Source organism: Salvelinus fontinalis, unplaced genomic scaffold (assembly GCF_029448725.1).
Source record: "Salvelinus fontinalis isolate EN_2023a unplaced genomic scaffold, ASM2944872v1 scaffold_1504, whole genome shotgun sequence".
In the NCBI taxonomy this organism is placed as follows: Eukaryota; Metazoa; Chordata; class Actinopteri; order Salmoniformes; family Salmonidae; genus Salvelinus; species Salvelinus fontinalis.
In genome coordinates, this window is record NW_026601713.1 from 1 (window position 1) to 21045 (window position 21045).

The 21045-nt window shown below is 42.4% G+C and overlaps 2 protein-coding genes across 3 annotated transcripts in view; one reads left to right on the top strand and one right to left on the bottom strand.

The window, feature by feature from the left end:
- Window positions 1-3907: 3907 nt before the first annotated feature.
- On the bottom strand, window positions 3908-12706 carry mrps33 (mitochondrial ribosomal protein S33). Of its 2 annotated transcripts, none has more exons than XM_055916330.1 (3): window positions 12637-12706; window positions 6338-6558; window positions 3908-5203 (listed from the first exon to the last, which is right to left on the bottom strand). In XM_055916330.1, the coding sequence occupies exons 2-3, from the start codon at window positions 6550-6552 to the stop codon at window positions 5098-5100; spliced, it is 321 nt and encodes a 106-aa protein (XP_055772305.1). In that variant the 5' UTR covers window positions 6553-6558; window positions 12637-12706; the 3' UTR covers window positions 3908-5097. The 2 variants fall into 2 exon arrangements, with proteins under 2 accessions (XP_055772305.1, XP_055772304.1); XM_055916329.1 differs by having other exon boundaries at window positions 12492-12691.
- Window positions 12707-18554: 5848 nt separating this feature from the next.
- The window catches only part of LOC129849498 (28S ribosomal protein S33, mitochondrial-like), a 10984-nt gene continuing 8493 nt past the window's right edge, over window positions 18555-21045 (top strand). Inside the window, exons 1-2 of the mRNA XM_055916327.1 lie at window positions 18555-18588; window positions 18951-19116. Coding sequence (XP_055772302.1) covers window positions 18555-18588; window positions 18951-19116 — 200 coding nt within the window. The remainder of the gene's footprint in view (window positions 18589-18950; window positions 19117-21045) is intronic.

Here is a 21045-nt window from a genome sequence, read left to right on the forward strand (position 1 = left end):
TGGTAGTGGTGGTATAGTACTGTAGTAGTAATGATGATGGTTGTGGTAGTGGTGGTATAGTACTGTAGTAGTAATGATGATGGTTGTGGTAGTGGTAGTATAGTACTGTAGTAGTAATGGTGATGGTAGTGGTAGTTGTGGTATAGTACTGTAGTAGTAATGATGATGGTTGTGGTAGTGGTGGTATAGTACTGTAGTAGTAATGATGATGGTAGTGGTGGTATAGTACTGTAGTAGTAATGATGATGGTAGTGGTAGTGGTGGTATAGTACTGTAGTAGTAATGATGATGGTTGTGGTGGTATAGTACTGTAGTAGTAATGATGATGGTAGTGGTGGTATAGTACTGTAGTAGTAATGATGATGGTAGTGGTGGTATAGTACTGTAGTAGTAATGATGATGGTAGTGGTGGTATAGTACTGTAGTAGTAATGATGATGGTAGTGGTGGTATAGTACTGTAGTAGTAATGATGATGGTTGTGGTAGTGGTGGTATAGTACTGTAGTAGTAATGATGATGGTAGTGGTGGTATAGTACTGTAGTAGTAATGATGATGGTAGTGGTAGTGGTGGTATAGTACTGTAGTAGTAATGATGATGGTAGTGGTTGTGGTGGTATAGTACTGTAGTAGTAATGATGATGGTTGTGGTAGTGGTGGTATAGTACTGTAGTAGTAATGATGATGGTAGTGGTGGTATAGTACTGTAGTAGTAAGTTGTAGTAGCTAGTTGTAGTACTGATGTAATGGTGAGGATGACAGTTAGTTAGTTATAGTTTCATTTTCCATGTTTAGCCTTTTTTCGTCCCTATTATTTATTATTGTTCTACTATTAACTGTTACCATTTTATTATTTTTATTTTAAAAGTGTAATGGTTTATTTGCTACGTGAAGCTTATTTGATTGAATAGAAGATTTGTAATGTTTAGGTTGTTACGAGCGTGATGATATAAGTAGAACACGTGACATCCCGGCAACTTTGAGAAAAAAAAAACACTTCATATCAGTTTATCCCGGTTCTTGACAGTCCTGTATTCACGAGGCGTCTCACTCTCCACGTAATACAGACAGGTGACGTCAACACCCCTCATAGAATATTCAACAAAATATTCAAATAAACTAGATGTATCCACCAATCCAAAGAGAGGTGGGAGCGTGACAGGCTGTCTTTCCGCCCTATGGACAACAGTTTCCATTGTCACGGTGGAGACATACAGTAGGTATCTCTTTATTTTATCTGAATCTCTGGGTAAATCAAACTGCAGGTTAATCTGTAGGCAAGTCAACTATTACAATTATACTGAACAAAAATATAAACGCAACATGGAACAATTTCAAAGGTTTTACTGAGTTGCAGTTTATGTCAGGAAATCAGTCATTTGAAATACATTATTTAGGCCCGAATCTATCAATTTCATGACTAGGAATAAAGATATGCATCTGTTGGTCACAGAAACCTTACAAAAAAAGGTAGGGGTGTGGAGCAGAAAACCAGTCAGTCAGCCACCATTGGCCTCATGCAGCGAGACACATCTCCTTCACATAGAGTTGATCAGGCTGTTGATTGTGGCCTGTTGGAATGTTGTCCCATTCCTCTTCAACGGCTGTGTGAAATTACTGGAACTGGAACACGCTGTCGTACACGTCGATCCAGGGCATCCCAAACATGCTCAATGGGTGTCATGTCTGGTGAGTATGCAGGCCGTGGAAGAACTGGGACATTTTCAGCTTCCTGGAATTGTGTACAGATCCTAGCGACACAGGGCCGTGCATTATCATGCTGAAACATGAGGTGATGGAGGAGGATGAATGGCACAACAATGGGCCTCAGGATTTTGTCACAGAATCGCTGTGCATTTAAATTGGCATTGATAAAATGCAATTGTTTTCATTGTCCGTAGCTTATGCCTACCCATACCATAACCCAACCCCCACCTTGGGGCACTCTGTTCACAACGTTGACATGAGCGAACCGCTTTCACACACAACACCATACACGTGGTTGTGCGGTAGTGAGGCCGGTTGGATGTGCTGCCAAATTCTCTAAAACGACATTGGAGGTGGCTTATGGTAGAGAAATACACATTCAAATCTCTGGCAACAGCTCTGGTGGACATTCCAACAGTCAACATGCCAATTGCACGCTCCCTCAAAACGTGAGACATCTGTGGCATTGTGATGTGTAACAAAACTGCACATTTTAGAGTGGCCTTTAATTTCCCCCAGCACAAGGTGCACCTGTGTAACGATCATTCTGTTTAAATCAGCTTCTTGACATACCACTCCTGTCAGGTAGATGTGTTATCTCGGTAAAGGAGAACTGCTCACTAACAGGGATGTAAACACATTTGGGTCTAACATTGGAGAGAAATAAGCTTTTTGTGCGTATGGAACATTTCTGGGATCTTTTATTTCAGCTCATAAAACCAAACCTTAACATGTGTTTATATTTTTGTTCAGTGTACAAGGACTGCATCTCCTCATCTCTCCTTTGACCCTGCGACACACCATTCTGAGTGCACACCGGGGGGGGGGGGGGGGGGGGGGGGCATTGTCAAAAATAACACATCTTACAAGTCCTACATCCATGGACTGAAACCCATCATCGGGGTTATGTTAAATGTATTATCGTGGACATAATAATCAAGCATGTGAACAAATTACTCAAGATTATGGTTCTGGCTTAACTGTGATGGAGTTGAATGAGTGTTCTGGCCTCATGATGAGCAACCAGAAGAGAACAGCTCTCTGGGACAGAGGATATCACACAGAGAGAGAGACAGCGAGAAGGACAGAGATACAGAGAGAGAGAGACAGCGAGAAGGACAGAGATACACACAGAGAGAGACAGTGAGAAGGACAGAGATACAGAGCGAGAGAGAGAGATACAGAGACATATACAGAGAGAGAGAGATAGCGAGAAGGACAGAGATAGAGACACAGAGAGAGACAGCGAGAAAGAGAGAGACAGCGAGAAGGACAGAGATATAGAGAGAGATACAGAGAGAGAGAGATAGCGAGAAGGACAGAGATAGAGACACAGAGAGAGACAGCGAGAAAGAGAGAGACAGCGAGAAGGACAGAGATACAGAGAGACACAGAAACACAGAGAGAAGGACATACAGAGAGAGAGAGACCAGTAATATCAGTGTGTTCTTCCCAAATGCCACCCTGTTCCTTTATATAGAAAAGTGCACTAAGTAGTGTACTATATAGGGAATAGGGTCCTGGTCTATAGTAGTGTACTATATAGGGAATAGGGCTCTGGTCCAAAGTTGTGTACTATATAGGGAACAGGGCCCTGGTCTAAAGTAGTGTACTATATAGGGATTAGGGTGGCAGTTTTGGATGTAACCAGTTACCATGTGTATCAAGGTGTTCTGAACACACATGGCTTTATGAACGGTGTGTGTAGCAGGAACATTAAAGAGATCCCAGTATTGAGTGACATCCATATCTCCAAATTGAGTGACATCCATATCCCCATATTGAGAGACATCCAAATTGCCGTATTGAGAGACATCCATATTCGTGTATTGAGAGACATCCATTACCCCATATTGAGAGACATCCAAATTGCCGTATTGAGAGACATCCATATCCGTGTATTGAGAGACATCCATTACCCCGTATTGAGAGACATCCATTACCCCGTATTGAGAGACATCCATATCCCCGTATTGAGAGACATCCTAATCCAGCCATCCTCTGGGACTAGTTTTTCAACAGTGATCTGCGGTTCACCTGTCTGATAGGACTAAACGCATAGAAATATAATGAATAGAACCGGACTCTCCATTCAAGTCAAGGATTCAGCCATTCTATTTCTATCCTTTCGGTCGTATCCGATAGGAGAAATACAGATCACTTTTGGAGAAACTGGGCCCTGGGCATCAATTCATCAAGGGATCAGGTCAGAACAGGTTTTTAATGGGTTTCCTGTAGTTACACTAAGTCGCTAGTAACAACATTGTATATAACACACAGTATTTGCATGGCAATAAACCAGTCAGAAAAATGGAGAGAGTTCTCCTCCACATTTCATCAGATTTGTTTTCAGTATTTTATTCATGACACCTGGTGTTACTCAGAACAGGTGTAAAACACCAGCTTTGTCTCGTCAACAGGAACATACCAGCATCACAGTTCTATGTACCCAGCTTTGTCTCAGTCAACAGGAACATACCAGCATCACAGTTCTATGTACCCAGCTTTGTCTCGTCAACAGGAACATACCAGCATCACAGTTCTATGTACCCAGCTTTGTCTCAGTCAACAGGAACATACCAGCATCACAGTTCTATGTAGCCAGCTTTGTCTCGTCAACAGGAACATACCAGCATCACAGTTCTATGTACCCAGCTTTGTCTCGTCAACAGGAACATACCAGCATCACAGTTCTATGTAGCCAGCTTTGTCTCGTCAACAGGAACATACCAGCATCACAGTTCTATGTAGCCAGCTTTGTCTCGTCAACAGGAACATACCAGCATCACAGTTCTATGTACCCAGCTTTGTCTCGTCAACAGGAACATACCAGCATCACAGTTCTATGTAGCCAGCTTTGTCTCGTCAACAGGAACATACCAGCATCACAGTTCTATGTACCCAGCTTTGTCTCGTCAACAGGAACATACCAGCATCACATATGTACTGATGGCGTCCGGTTCTCCTTCACACATTCACTGCACAGAGAGTATTACAACGGAGAGCTGATGACAACGTGGAAACAACTGAAACATAATGAAACATCTTGAAAAACAATGAACAGAAATGCTTTATGTACCAAACACACAGCGGTCAAAGACTGGTCACTAGTCAGACAGGATCTTCTGTGATGGGGTAGGAAAGGATCCTCACAACACACAGCGGTCAAAGACTGGTCACTAGTCAGACAGGATCTTCTGTGATGGGGTAGGAAAGGATCCTCTTAACACATCATCAGCTGTTCCAAGGATCCATTCATTATGAACATCCTGAGTGGGGTCACATGGTACCGTTGTGAACACAGTTAGGGAGGCCATTCCTCTGGTGTCCCAGAGCAAACGAGGACTGTTGTGATTCCCCCTTAGGTCCTATATGACAGGGCAAGGAAGCGCTTATTTCTTCTTGGTGGCTCTCTTTCCTTCGCCCTTCTTGGGTTTCCCCTTGCCTCTCAGTTTCCTCAGCCGACGCATCTCCTCCTTGAAGTCCTCGTGTTCATCTCTGGTGGGGAAACAGGGAGGAAATGGTGTTACTGATGTAAGCAACATTAGAACTACACTAAAGTAGGTGTACAGAAGAACACAGAGACAAACAGGGTCTAGAACCCTGTCTGGTTAGAACACAGAGACAAACGGGGTCTAGAACCCTGTCTGGTTAGAACACAGAGACAAACAGGGTCTAGAAACCTGTCTGGTTAGAACACAGAGACAAACAGGGTCTAGAAACCTGTCTGGTTAGAACACAGAGACAAACAGGGTCTAGAACCCTGTCTGGTTAGAACACAGAGACAAACAGAGTCTAGAAACCTGTAATTTCACTGTTTGGTTAGCCAGATTAACCTTCTAAAGCCTCTAGCAGTGGTTCTGGTTCGAGTAGGGCTGTATACATTATTAAAGCCTCTAGCAGTGGTTCTGGTTCGAGTAGGGCTGTATACATTATTAAAGCCTCTAGCAGTGGTTCTGGTTCGAGTAGGGCTGTATACATTATTAAAGCCTCTAGCAGTGGTTCTGGCTCGAGTCGGGCTGTATACATTATTAAAGCCTCTAGCAGTGGTTCTGGTTCGAGTAGGGCTGTATACATTATTAAAGCCTCTAGCAGTGGTTCTGGCTCGAGTCGGGCTGTATACATTATTAAAGCCTCTAGCAGTGGATCTGGCTCGAGTCGGGCTGTATACATTATTAAAGCCTCTAGCAGTGGTTCTGGTTCGAGTAGGGCTGTATACATTATTAAAGCCTCTAGCAGTGGTTCTGGCTCGAGTCGGGCTGTATACATTATTAAAGCCTCTAGCAGTGGTTCTGGTTCGAGTAGGGCTGTATACATTATTAAAGCCTCTAGCAGTGGTTCTGGCTCGAGTCGGGCTGTATACATTATTAAAGCCTCTAGCAGTGGATCTGGCTCGAGTCGGGCTGTATACATTATTGAATCCTCTAGCAGTAGTTCTGGCTCAAGTCGGGCTGTATACATTATTAAAGCCTCTAGCAGTGGTTCTGGCTCGAGTCGGGCTGTATACATTATTAAAGCCTCTAGCAGTGGTTCTGGCTCGAGTCGGGCTGTATACATTATTACACAATGCCTTAAGAACCCAGATCCCATGAATAGGACGGTCTATTAAGCCCATCACCACGTCATGTCTACCTGAAGAGTCCCATGTATCGTAGCTTCTGTGTCAGGGCATAGTAGATCTTGTGTTGAGGGTACCAGTCATACACCTCCTTTTTCTGGGCCATGGGCGGCTCCTTGAACAGCCGGACCACCTTCATGGACTTGTCGTCCGTAGGACGCGCCACATCCCCAAAGATACGTGCGCTGAGACGCGCCATACGCACGGCGTAGCTGGACAGGTTGGTCATAGCTAGCTGAAAAACAAGAGGAAAGAGAAGCAGCAAATATTGGTCAAATATGTCCTGAAAAAAAAAATATATACTTCTAGAGACGGGTTAGCTGACAACGTCACAAAACAAAATGACACGAGCGCTTCAAATGGGGCAGAAGTCTGTTTTGTGATTCTGGATGGCCAGATAGCAACAATGACAAGAAGCTGCCATGTAGGGAATCGTTTCAGCTCGTTTCATCTCCTTCTTGATACCATGTCTTGTTTTGAGGTGTTTTAACTGATGTCTGGTCTAATATGGCTAAAATTCACACGCTACCTTGCCAAACAACTGTAACAATGTATGACACAACAAGTGCTCATTGTGCAGATGTATATGTTTTCAATAAACATCAGAGACGAAGTATAGTTTACATGTTATCAACACTCTAAACTGAACAAGAATCTGGGTTTAGAGAAGACGTTGAATACAGTGATTGCCTTTGAAGCCCAGGAAGCAGCCGGCCACTAAACCAGCCACTAAAACAGCTTGTCGAGCTTAACAATGTCAAAATAAACATCAAATCCACCTTTTCTGCACCTCCCAAACAAATCACTTATTACTGCCATGCGCTGATTAACTGATCTAGCAGCTGGAAAAGTCATAGACTTTATCCAGAGAGGAACAGGCGGAGCGAGAGGATTCACTCTCGACAAAATCTATCCAAAATAAGCCCAATACGTTTCTACTGGCTTATTTTGGACCTAAGCTTGTCGACCTTTGTGACAAGGACTCCCATTGGTAGAGCAGAGGCATGAGCATCTCGGAATTATAGAAGATCTCCGTTTTACCACCTACAACAGTGTAGGAACATAACATATAAATTGGTTTTTTCACCCGCTCTACCCGGAAGGTAATAATGTTCCACCCGCTCTACCCAGAACGTAATAATGTTCCACCCGCTCTACCCGGAACGTTAGAATGTTCCACCCGCTCTACCCGGAACGTTAGAATGTTCCACCCGCTCTACCCGGAACGTTAGAATGTTCCACCCGCTCTACCCGGAACGTAATAATGTTCCACCCGCTCTACCCGGAACGTTAGAATGTTCCACCCGCTCTACCCGGAACGTTAGGATGTTCCACCCGCTCTACCCGGAACGTAATAACCACGGTGCATTCCGTATGGTACCAGGCCCGCTGTGATTTACAACAGAGACGGTGCATTCCGTATGGTACCAGGCCCGCTGTGATTTACAACAGAGACGGTGCATTCCGTATGGTACCAGGCCCGCTGTGATTTACAACAGACGGTGCATTCCGTATGGTACCAGGCCTGCTGTGATTTACAACAGAGACGGTGCATCCCGAATGGTACCAGGCCCGCTGTGATTTACAACAGAGACGGTGCATTCCGTATGGTACCAGGCCCGCTGTGATTTACAACAGAGACGGTGCATTCCGTATGGTACCAGGCCCGCTGTGATCTACAACAGAGACGGTGCATTCCGTATGGTACCAGGCCCGCTGTGATCTACAACAGAGACGGTGCATTCCGTATGGTACCAGGCCCGCTGTGATCTACAACAGAGACGGTGCATTCCGTATGGTACCAGGCCCGCTGTGATTTACAACAGAGACGGTGCATTCCGTATGGTACCAGGCCCGCTGTGATTTACAACAGAGACGGTGCATTCCGTATGGTACCAGGCCCGCTGTGATTTACAACAGAGACGGTGCATTCCGTATGGTACCAGGCCCGCTGTGATTTACAACAGAGACGGTGCATTCCGTATGGTACCAGGCCCGCTGTGATTTACAACAGAGACGGTGCATTCCGTATGGTACCAGGCCCGCTGTGATTTACAACAGAGACGGTGCATTCCGTATGGTACCAGGCCCGCTGTGATTTACAACAGAGACGGTGCATTCCGTATGGTACCAGGCCCGCTGTGATTTACAACAGAGACGGTGCATTCCGTATGGTACCAGGCCCGCTGTGATTTACAACAGAGACGGTGCATTCCGTATGGTACCAGGCCCGCTGTGATTTACAACAGAGACGGTGCATTCCGTATGGTACCAGGCCCGCTGTGATTTACAACAGAGACGGTGCATTCCGTATGGTACCAGGCCCGCTGTGATTTACAACAGAGACGGTGCATTCCGTATGGTACCAGGCCCGCTGTGATTTACAACAGAGACGGTGCATTCCGTATGGTACCAGGCCCGCTGTGATTTACAACAGAGACGGTGCATTCCGTATGGTACCAGGCCCGCTGTGATTTACAACAGAGACGGTGCATTCCGTATGGTACCAGGCCCGCTGTGATTTACAACAGAGACGGTGCATTCAGTATGGTACCAGGCCCGCTGTGATTTACAACAGAGACGGTGCATTCCGTATGGTACCAGGCCCGCTGTGATTTACAACAGAGACGGTGCATTCCGTATGGTACCAGGCCCGCTGTGATTTACAACAGAGACGGTGCATTCCGTATGGTACCAGGCCCGCTGTGATTTACAACAGAGACGGTGCATTCCGTATGGTACCAGGCCCGCTGTGATTTACAACAGAGACGGTGCATTCCGTATGGTACCAGGCCCGCTGTGATTTACAACAGAGACGGTGCATTCCGTATGGTACCAGGCCCGCTGTGATTTACAACAGAGACGGTGCATTCCGTATGGTACCAGGCCCGCTGTGATTTACAACAGAGACGGTGCATTCCGTATGGTACCAGGCCCGCTGTGATCTACAACAGAGACGGTGCATTCCGTATGGTACCAGGCCCGCTGTGATTTACAACAGAGACGGTGCATTCCGTATGGTACCAGGCCCGCTGTGATTTACAACAGAGACGGTGCATTCCGTATGGTACCAGGCCCGCTGTGATTTACAACAGAGACGGTGCATTCCGTATGGTACCAGGCCCGCTGTGATTTACAACAGAGACGGTGCATTCCGTATGGTACCAGGCCCGCTGTGATTTACAACAGAGACGGTGCATTCCGTATGGTACCAGGCCCGCTGTGATTTACAACAGAGACGGTGCATTCCGTATGGTACCAGGCCCGCTGTGATTTACAACAGAGACGGTGCATTCCGTATGGTACCAGGCCCGCTGTGATTTACAACAGAGACGGTGCATTCCGTATGGTACCAGGCCCGCTGTGATTTACAACAGAGACGGTGCATTCCGTATGGTACCAGGCCCGCTGTGATCTACAACAGAGACGGTGCATTCCGTATGGTACCAGGCCCGCTGTGATTTACAACAGAGACGGTGCATTCCGTATGGTACCAGGCCCGCTGTGATTTACAACAGAGACGGTGCATTCCGTATGGTACCAGGCCCGCTGTGATTTACAACAGAGACGGTGCATTCCGTATGGTACCAGGCCCGCTGTGATTTACAACAGAGACGGTGCATTCCGTATGGTACCAGGCCCGCTGTGATTTTCAACCTGATAGCAATGTGTTCTGGAGAACCAAGAAATGTATTGGTTTAATATTTAAATCATGTATTGGTTTAATATTTAAATCATGTATTGGTTTAATATATAAATAATGTATTGGTTTAATATATAAATAATGTATTGGTTTAATATATAAATAATGTATTGGTTTAATATATAAATAATGTATTGGTTTAATATATAAATAATGTATTGGTTTAATATATAAATAATGTATTGGTTTAATATATAAATAATGTATTGGTTTAATATATAAATAATGTATTGGTTTAATATATAAATAATGTATTGGTTTAATATATAAATAATGTATTGGTTTAATATATAAATAATGTATTGGTTTAATATATAAATAATGTATTGGTTTAATATATAAATAATGTATTGGTTTAATATATAAATAATGTATTGGTTTAATATATAAATAATGTATTGGTTTAATATATAAATAATGTATTGGTTTAATATATAAATAATGTATTGGTTTAATATATAAATAATGTATTGGTTTAATATATAAATAATGTATTGGTTTAATATATAAATCATGTATTGAACTGCATTCATCTATTCTGACAACAATGCCTTGGTGTACGTCATGGAATGTTGAGTCAAATATAACCTACTCTTAAAACCTCTTATAAAGTTGGTTTCGTAGAATAAACTGGGAATTTGACATTTTTGACTGATATTATGATTGTCTGTTTTCAGTGGTGTAAAGTATTTAAAGTAAAAAATATTAAAATCCCTGGTCATCCCTACTGCCTCTGATCAGGCAGACTCACTAAACACAAACGCTTTGTTTGTAAATTATGTCTGAGTGTTGGAGTGTGCCCCTGGCCATCAGTCAATACATATTTTTTATTTTTTATTGTGTCGTCTGGTTTGCTTAATATAAGGAATTTGAAATAAGTTATACTTTAACTTTTGACACTTAAGTATATTTAAATCCAAACACTTTTACTCAAACATTTTTATTTTCTATAAAAGGAATCTTTACTTTTACTCAAGTATAACAATTGGGTACTTTTTCCACCACTGTGTGTTTCATATCTGCAAAGTAGTTCCTCTGTAAATAGTCCAAGGGCCACCCTCCAAAAATGTGCTGTACCTTGACCCAGGTAACAAAACGTCAACAACATCACTTAGATAATGTTACGAATGTATACAATGGGTGAGTCTAATCCTGAATGCTGATTGGTTAAAAGCGCATTCCAGCCAGTGTCTATTCCACAAATTACCACTGGCTAAATCTATGACGTTAAACTCGGGTCCATCTGACCGCAATCCACTGTTTCATAAATCCAGCCAGGCAATTTACAAACTTGATCTCCACTATAAAAAGCATCTAGACATGATCTCACATTTAGACTAATATTTAGTTTTCAACCGCAGAGATTTGTATAAACCTTGCAGTCTCTCCATTGTTTCAATATTCATATTCCATCTCCAGCGATCCCATATCACAGTAATGAACAAGTAGGAGTCGCGACGAGACAGACAGCGTTTCTCAGCTGGCATCATTTTTTTTGTGTGTATATATATATAGCCAACTTCGGCTAACTTAGTCACGTCAAAAATAATAACAGTAGCTACATTTGTTTAAGCTGTTTTCTAGAGACATTTATTTGGATACATCCATAACAATGAGCTAATGAGGCGCGATTTCGCCTGGCATAGAAAATGTCTGTACAACAAAACGTTGCAGCAGCCTTTACAGCGTCAGTGTTTGAAGGGACTGTTACTGTAGCGGTGTTGTCGGCTAGCTGCTCTGAACAACGGTCCTGACAAGAGCACATTTTCTATGTCAGGCGAAATCGCGCCTCATTAGCTCATTGTTATGGATGTATCCAAATAAATGTCACTAAAAAACAGCTTAAAACAAATGTAGCTACTGTTATTCTTTTTGACGTGACTAAGTTAGCCGTTGTTGGCTAGCTTGCAAACAAGAGAGAAGAACGATTGTCTCGGGCCTAACAACACATGTGCTAATATCCTCCAAACACCGGCTTCTCGGGCATTTTCATTTAAATGAACACTGTGGTTCAAAACTTGTAAAAGTTGAAATTTATTTTTTTATAAAAGTTACGAATGTTTGCATGGAAATCCCAGCGCATCTTGGGTTATTTCCCTAACAACGTTCCGGCGTTGCCGTTTCACCTTGGTTACTTTTGTTGCACATGGAACTATTTGTGCGCTCGGTGTCCGTCCTTGTATAAACTGAAGAAACACGTGTTACCGGTCCTTTTTGGCCCTGGGATTAAAATAATAATCGCCATATTTAACGTCTTCTGTAAACCCAGTTTTGCCCCATAGTTACTAAACAACCAACCCGTTTATGAAACAGCTTCATTGGTCATGGTTTAAAACCAATCGAAAAATCATAGCCAACACATCATAAACGTTCATGATCAGACAGTTTCGTAACATGCACCAGACAGAGGAAAGCGTACACTGAATGACAAAATGGCTCACTGTGTCCACAGCCAAATTACATACCTGGAATCACCGCGACTTGTGTAGTAGCTTTGTTAAATCCAAATGTAGATATATTACCATGTTCTACACGACAAGTGTATAACTTGCTACCCAGTATGTGTGTCACTAGTAGTTGTTATTGTATTTCGTTAAATGTGTCGCTAACCTTCAAGCATGCCACCACTTCTTCTATGACATTCTTCTTCGATGAGGTTTAACGGCGGTTGCCAGCCAATACATGTTGCATTACCGCCACCTACTAGACTGGAGTATATCTCCCTTATATTTGGCTTGAAAATGTCAAACAAATACATCAACAAATACCCTACCGTCTAACCCCGCACTCACTAAAAACCCACCACCTTCCTCCGCTATTTAAATCGACCTAGTCCTACCTCAGACCAACAGCCTGAAAGGACGGGACACCACCACTCAACACACCCTGTAACTCTTCTGATGTCAAGTCTTGTACACTCAAATACCTCATTGCAGCTGCCACCACGACCTCAATATCCAACGATTTACGTTCCATCCCTACAGTACAGTTGATAACCATTGCTATAAATACTAAACATCGAATCTTACTGAAGCATACTGTACCAGTCAAAAGTTTGGACACACCTACTCATTCAAGTTTTATTTTTTTTTATTTGTACTATTTTCTACATTGTAGAATAATAGTGACGATATCACAACTATGAAATAACACATATGGAATCATGTAGTAACCAAAAGTGTTAAACAAATCAAAATATATTTTAGATTATTCAAAGTAGCCACCTTATGCCTTGATGACAGCTTTGCACACTCTTCGCATTCTCTCAACCAGCTTCACCTGGAATGCTTTGCCAACAGCCTTAAAGGAGTTCCCACATATGCTTCACTCTGCGGTCCAACTCATCCCAAACCATCTCAATTGGGTTGAGGTCGGTTGATTGTGGAGGCCAGGTCATCTGATGCAACACTCCATCACTCTCCTTCTCGGTTAAATAGCCCTTACACAGCCTGGAGGTGTGTTGGGTCATCTTCCTGTTGAAAAACAAATGATAGTCCCACTAAGCCCAAACCAGATGGGATGGCGTATCGCTGCAGAATGCTGTGGTAGCCATGATTGTTAAGCCTTGAAATCTAAATAAATCACAGACAGCAAAGTGTAACAGTATAACTTTAGTACGTCCCCTCGCCCCGACACGGGCGCGAACCAGGGACCCTCTGCACACATCAACAACTGACACCCACGAAGCGTCGTTACCCATTGCTCCACAAAAGCCACAACACTACATCTAGGTTTCAGAGCAAGTGACGTAACTGATTGAAACGGTACTTCGCGTACCCGCTAACTAGTTAGCCATTTCGCATCCGTTACACTAGCACACCCACATAATTACACCTCCTCCTCCATGCTTCACGGTGGGAACCACACATGCAGAGATCATCCGTTATCCGTTCACCTACTCTGGTTTCACAAAGACACAGTGGTTGGAACCAAAAATCTCAAATTTGGACTCATCAGACCAAAGGACAGACGAGCATGTTTTGAAACTGATCATGAACATTTATGATGTGTTGGCTATGATTGTTCGATTGGTATTAAACCATGACCAATTACGCTCTTTCCTAAACAAGTAGGTTGTTTAGAAACTATGTGGCTAAACTGGGTTTACAGAAGACGTTCAATATAGCGATTATTATTTTAATCCCAGGGCCAAAAAGGACCGGTAACATGTGTTTCTTCAGTTTATACAAGGACGGACACCGAGCGCACAAATAGTTCCGTGTGCAACAAAAGTAACCAAGGTGAAACGGCAACGCCGGAACGTTGTTAGGGAAATAACCCAAGATGCGCTATGATTTTGATGCCTGAGATAAATTCGTTCTTATCCCTTTCTTGCTAGCTAGCCACCTACAGCTAACTTACAGTCACTTCAAAAAGAATAACAGTAGCTACATTTACATTTGTTTAAGCTGTTTTCTAGTGACATTTATTTGGTTACAGGACACAGTTGTTCAGAGGAGCTAGCCAACAACACAGCTACAGTAACACAATCGGTTCAAACACTGAAGCTGAAAAGGCTGCTGCAATTCGTTTCGTGACATTTCTTTGTATATATCCATAAAAATGATGCCAGCGGATTCATGATTTCGACTGGCTGAGAAACGCTGCCTGCCTGTCTGTCTCGTCCCGACTCCTACACGTTCATTACTATGGGACAGCTGGAGATGGAATTTAAACATTGAAACAATGTTGAAAATGTCGGACAGACAGCAAGGTTTTATACAAATTCCCGCTGTTGAAAACTAAATATTAATCTAAATGTGAGATAATGTCTAGATGCTTTTTATAGTGGAGATCAAGTTTATAAATTGCCTTACTGGGCTGATAAGACAGTGGATTGCGCAGTCCTTTATTTATTTTGTATATTTAAAAAAAGAAAAAGATTTTTCATATATATTTTATTATAACATTTCAAATTACAATACAAACATAGGACATCACTACATGTATATTTGCTCTGAAAAACATAAAATGACATTAAAAGTTTTTTTTTTTTTTTTTTACAAAAATGTACTTTTTGAAGTTAGTTACTAAAATAAAATAAAGGCCAGGGGTTACAGGCCAGGGGTTACAGGCCAGGGGTTACAGGCCAGGGGTTACAGGCCAGGGCTTACAGGTCAGGGGTTACAGGTCAGGGGTTACAGGTCAGGGGTTACAGTTGTACAAACCTATGGTAGAGGTGTAAGAATACAGTGTTTTTTGTTGTTGTTATTGACGAATTCTAGAGATTTTATTAAATATTGGATTTCAAGTAAAAATGTATTGCATTTGGGGACAGATTTCAAATATTTGTTTTTGTGTATGTAACATTTACCAGAGAGAATGAAAAATGAATGACTAATTCAGTGGTTTTGTTTTTTTGTAAATACATGGGTCTTATTGATGAAATATAACATGTAAATACGTAACTCGCTCCAAAATAACTTCACAGTCACACTCATAAAAACAAATATGTATAACAGTTTCCGCTTCTTTATCACAGAAAAGGCATATTTCTTCAAAGTCCATGAGTAGACAAGTTATTGCAAGGGCATATTTTGTGCAAGATTTTAAAATTATTTTCTTTTACTTTATTTGATATGAAAAAAATGTGTGAGGGAGGAACCAAGCTTTCTTCCATTCAATTTCAGTAATATATGCGTTCCGGAAGAATATCCCTCTAGGAGAGATCTTGTTGTTGGAGTGAAAAAGTTATCGTATGAATCTATTATTACATTTCTTATCCAGCAGGGGGCAACCTTCTAACATAAATTCCGCATCTATCTTGACACGTTCTCCAAAACACAGATTTCATTTATTGAGTAAATCCTGAAGGTGTTGCTTTGCATATAGAATTTAAATTATTTAGAATGTATTGGTAAGTTATATGTTTCTAAGACCTTTCGATAAGAGAGTATATTCCCTTCTTTATCAAATAAATCAAGCACAAATACGATATTTATTACAAACCACTTAGGAAAGAACAAAGACTTGTTTTTTTTAACAAGAATATCTTTGTTGCTCCACAGAAGGGCCTTGTGTGGCTGAAAAGTTGTAGACATTAACATAGTTTCCAGGATAAAAGGGCTTGTTCATGAAATCTGGACAGTTTTGATGGGTCATTTTGCTGGAGAATTGCACTTGAATTGAAAAATTGAAGACCACCCCATTTCATAAAAATATGACAGGGAATGAAGTGCCAAATAGATTCATCTTTTTATCCAGTTTACTTTAAAAAGGTATTGTTGATATCAATGAATTATAGTACTTCAAGCCCACCATAAGCTCTATGGTTTGATATTACAGATTTATTACGTTTGAGTCGTTTATTTTTCCATATAAAGTCTAGGAACGTTTTGTTGATATTCTTGCTGGTTTGATCAGATAGGGATTGAGCAGGGTACACACAACGTGACAGACCCTCTCCTTTGGACAGTAAAACCATTCCAATAATAGAGAGTTCACGCTGGAGCCAGATATTAAAGAGGGATTTAGTTTACTTTAATCTCTGAGAGAAATTGAGATGTTGACGGACAATATGATTTTTCGCCATGTGCACCCCTAAATATTTCACATTATATTTCACAGAGCAGGTGGAATATTATTACATTCTGGGTAGAGCAGGTGGAATATTATTACATTCCGGGTAGAGCAGGTGGAATATTATTACATTCCCGGGTAGAGCAGGTGGAATATTATTACATTCCCGGGTAGAGCAGGTGGAATATTATTACATTCTGGGTAGAGCAGGTGGAATATTATTACATTCCGGGTAGAGCAGGTGGAATATTATTACATTCCAGGTAGAGCAGGTGGAATATTATTACATTCCGGGTAGAGCAGGTGGAATATTATTACATTCCGGGTAGAGCAGGTGGAATATTATTACATTCCGGGTAGAGCAGGTGGAATATTATTACATTCTGGGTAGAGCAGGTGGAATATTATTACATTCTGGGTAGAGCAGGTGAATATTATTACATTCCGGGTAGAGCAGGTGGAATATTATTACATTCCGGGTAGAGCAGGTGGAATATTATTACATTCCGGGTAGAGCAGGTGGAATATTATTACATTCTGGGTAGAGCAGGTGGAACATTATTACATTCTGGGTAGAGCAGGTGGAATATTATTACATTCTGGGTAGAGCAGGTGGAATATTATTACATTCTGGGTAGAGCAGGTGGAATATTATTACATTCTGGGTAGAGCAGGTGAATATTATTACATTCCGGGTAGAGCAGGTGGAATATTATTACATTCCGGGTAGAGCAGGTGGAATATTATTACATTCCGGGTAGAGCAGGTGGAATATTATTACATTCAGGGTAGAGCAGGTGGAATATTATTACATTCTGGTAGAGCAGGTGGAATATTATTACATTCAGGGTAGAGCAGGTGGAATATTATTACATTCTGGGTAGAGCAGGTGGAATATTATTACATTCTGGGTAGAGCAGGTGGAATATTATTACATTCTGGGTAGAGCAGGTGAATATTATTACATTCCGGGTAGAGCAGGTGGAATATTATTACATTCTGGGTAGAGCAGGTGGAATATTATTACATTCTGGGTAGAGCAGGTGAATATTATTACATTCCGGGTAGAGCAGGTGAATATTATTACATTCTGGGTAGAGCAGGTGGAATATTATTACATTCTGGTAGAGCAGGTGGAATATTATTACATTCAGGGTAGAGCAGGTGGAATATTATTACATTCTGGGTAGAGCAGGTGGAATATTATTACATTCTGGTAGAGCAGGTGGAATATTATTACATTCTGGGTAGAGCAGGTGGAATATTATTACATTCTGGTAGAGCAGGTGGAATATTATTACGTTCTGGGTAGAGCAGGTGGAATATTATTTCATTCCGGGTAGAGCAGGTGGAATATTATTACATTCTGGGTAGAGCAGGTGGAATATTATTACATTCTGGGTAGAGCAGGTGGAATATTATTACATTCCGGGTAGAGCAGGTGGAATATTATTACATTCCGGGTAGAGCAGGTGGAATATTATTACATTCCCGGGTAGAGCAGGTGGAATATTATTACATTCCCGGGTAGAGCAGGTGGAATATTATTACATTCAGGGTAGAGCAGGTGGAATATTATTACATTCCCGGGTAGAGCAGGTGGAATATTATTACATTCCCGGGTAGAGCAGGTGGAATATTATTACATTCCCGGGTAGAGCAGGTGGAATATTATTACATCTCTAGAAGTCGGTTCTTTTTTTTCAGGACATATTTGACCAATATTTGCTGCTTCTCTTTCCTCTTGTATTTCAGCGAGCTATGGCCAGCATGTCCAGCTATGTGAAATGGCTAGCTAGTTAGCGGGTACGCGCTAGTAGCATTTCAATCAGTTACGTCACTTGCTCTGAGACTTTAAGTAGGGTTGCCCCTTGCTTTGCAAGGGCCGCGGCTTTTGTGGAGCGATGGGTAACGATGCTTCGTGGGCGACCGTCGTTGATGTGTGCAGAGGGTCCCTGGTTCGCGCCCGTGTCGGGGCGAGGGGACGGTTTAAAGTTATACTGTTACACATGCACCAGTTTCAGGGGCCTACGTCACCGGCCTGTAGGCACTGAACTGTGGCATCACACCTGGTCCCCATTTCCCAGGATTAGTAATTGTATAAGTGTGTCCTTTGTTCACCACTCGATTATTGTTCCAATGTCCGTTGGTCGCGTGTGTCCCTGTGCCTTGTTGTTTTGGCCTTCGTGCCGTTTGTATTGTGCAGATGATTACTGGTCTCGTCCTGTGTATTTATTCGAGGTACTCTTTTGTTTGGGTTTGTTTTGTGTACGTGTTTGTTTGGTCTTCGTCCCCATGCCTTTACATGGCACGCTGTAATTTGGGTGAAGTAAACTTTTAGTTTATTTTTTTAAATGACGCATTCCTGCACCTGTCTCCCGATTCATTTATTCTGGCGTGACAAGGTATCTTTGGGGATGTGGCGCGTCCTACGGACGACAAGTCCATGAAGGTGGTCCGGCTGTTCAAGGAGCCGCCCATGGCCCAGAAAAAGGAGGTGTATGACTGGTACCCTCAACACAAGATCTACTATGCCCTGACACAGAAGCTACGATACATGGGACTCTTCAGGTAGACATGACGTGGTGATGGGCTTAATAGATCGTCCTATTCATGGGATCTGGGTTCTTAAGGCATTGTGTAATAAAGTATACAGCCCGACTCGAGCCAGAACCACTGCTAGAGGCTTTAGAAGGTTCATCTGGCTAACCAGACAGTGAAATTACAGTTTTCTAGACCCTGTTTGTCTCTGTGTGCTAACCAGACAGTTTTCTAGACCCTGTTTGTCTCTGTGTTCTAACCAGACAGGGTTCTAGACCCTGTTTGTCTCTGTGTTCTAACCAGACAGGTTTCTAGACCCTGTTTGTCTCTGTGTTCTAACCAGACAGGTTTCTAGACCCTGTTTGTCTCTGTGTTCTAACCAGACAGGGTTCTAGACCCTGTTTGTCTCTGTGTTCTAACCAGACAGGTTTCTAGACCCTGTTTGTCTCTGTGTTCTAACCAGACAGGTTTCTAGACCCTGTTTGTCTCTGTGTTCTAACCAGACAGGGTTCTAGACCCTGTTTGTCTCTGTGTTCTAACCAGACAGGGTTCTAGACCCTGTTTGTCTCTGTGTTCTAACCAGACAGTTTTCTAGACCCTGTTTGTCTCTGTGTACCAGGCCCTGTTTGTCTCTGTGTTCTATCCAGACAGGTTTCTAGACCCTGTTTGTCTCTGTGTTCTAACCAGACCGTTTTCTAGACCCTGTTTGTCTCTGTGTTCTAACCAGACAGGGTTCTAGACCCTGTTTGTCTCTGTGTTCTAACCAGACAGGGTTCTAGACCCTGTTTGTCTCTGTGTTCGAACAAGACAGTTTTATAGACCCTGTTTGTCTCTGTGTTCTAACCAGACAGGGTTCTAGACCCCGTTTGTCTCTGTGTTCTAACCAGACAGTTTTCTAGACCCTGTTTGTCTCTGTGTTCTAACCAGACAGTTTTCTAGACCCTGTTTGTCTCTGTGTTCTAACCAGACAGGGTTCTAGACCCTGTTTGTCTCTGTGTTCTAACCAGACAGTTTTCTAGACCCTGTTTGTCTCTGTGTTCTAACCAGACAGTTTTCTAGACCCTGTTTGTCTCTGTGTTCTAACCAGACAGTTTTCTAGACCCTGTTTGTCTCTGTGTTCTAACCAGACAGGGTTCTAGACCCTGTTTGTCCCTGTGTTCTAACCAGACAGGTTTCTAGACCCTGTTTGTCTCTGTGTTCTAACCAGACAGTTTTCTAGACCCTGTTTGTCTCTGTGTTCTAACCAGACAGGTTTCTAGACCCGGTTTGTCTCTGTGTTCTAACCAGACAGGTTTCTAGACCCTGTTTGTCTCTGTGTTCTAACCAGACAGGTTTCTAGACCCTGTTTGTCTCTGTGTTCTAACCAGACAGGGTTCTAGACCCTGTTTGTCTCTGTGTTCTAACCAGACAGGTTTCTAGACCCTGTTTGTCTCTGTGTTCTAACCAGACAGGTTTCTAGACCCTGTTTGTCTCTGTGTTCTAACCAGACATGTTTCTAGACCCTGTTTGTCTCTGTGTTCTAACCAGACAGGGTTCTAGACCCTGTTTGTCTCTGTGTTCTAACCAGACAGTTTTCTAGACCCTGTTTGTCTCTGTGTTCTCACCAGACAGTTTTCTAGACCCTGATTGTCTCTGTGTTCTAACCAGACATGTTTCTAGACCCTGTTTGTCTCTGTGTTCTAACCAGACAGGGTTCTAGACCCTGTTTGTCTCTGTTCTAACCAGACAGTTTTCTAGACCCTGTTTGTCTCTGTGTTCTAACCAGACAGTTTTCTAGACCCTGTTTGTCTCTGTGTTCTAACCAGACAGGGTTCTAGACCCTGTTTGTCTCTGTGTTCTAACCAGACAGTTTTCTGGACCCTGTTTGTCCCTGTGTTCGAACCAGACAGTTTTCGAGACCCTGTTTGTCTCTGTGTTCTAGACCCTGTTTGTCTCTGTGTTCTAACCAGACAGGTTTCT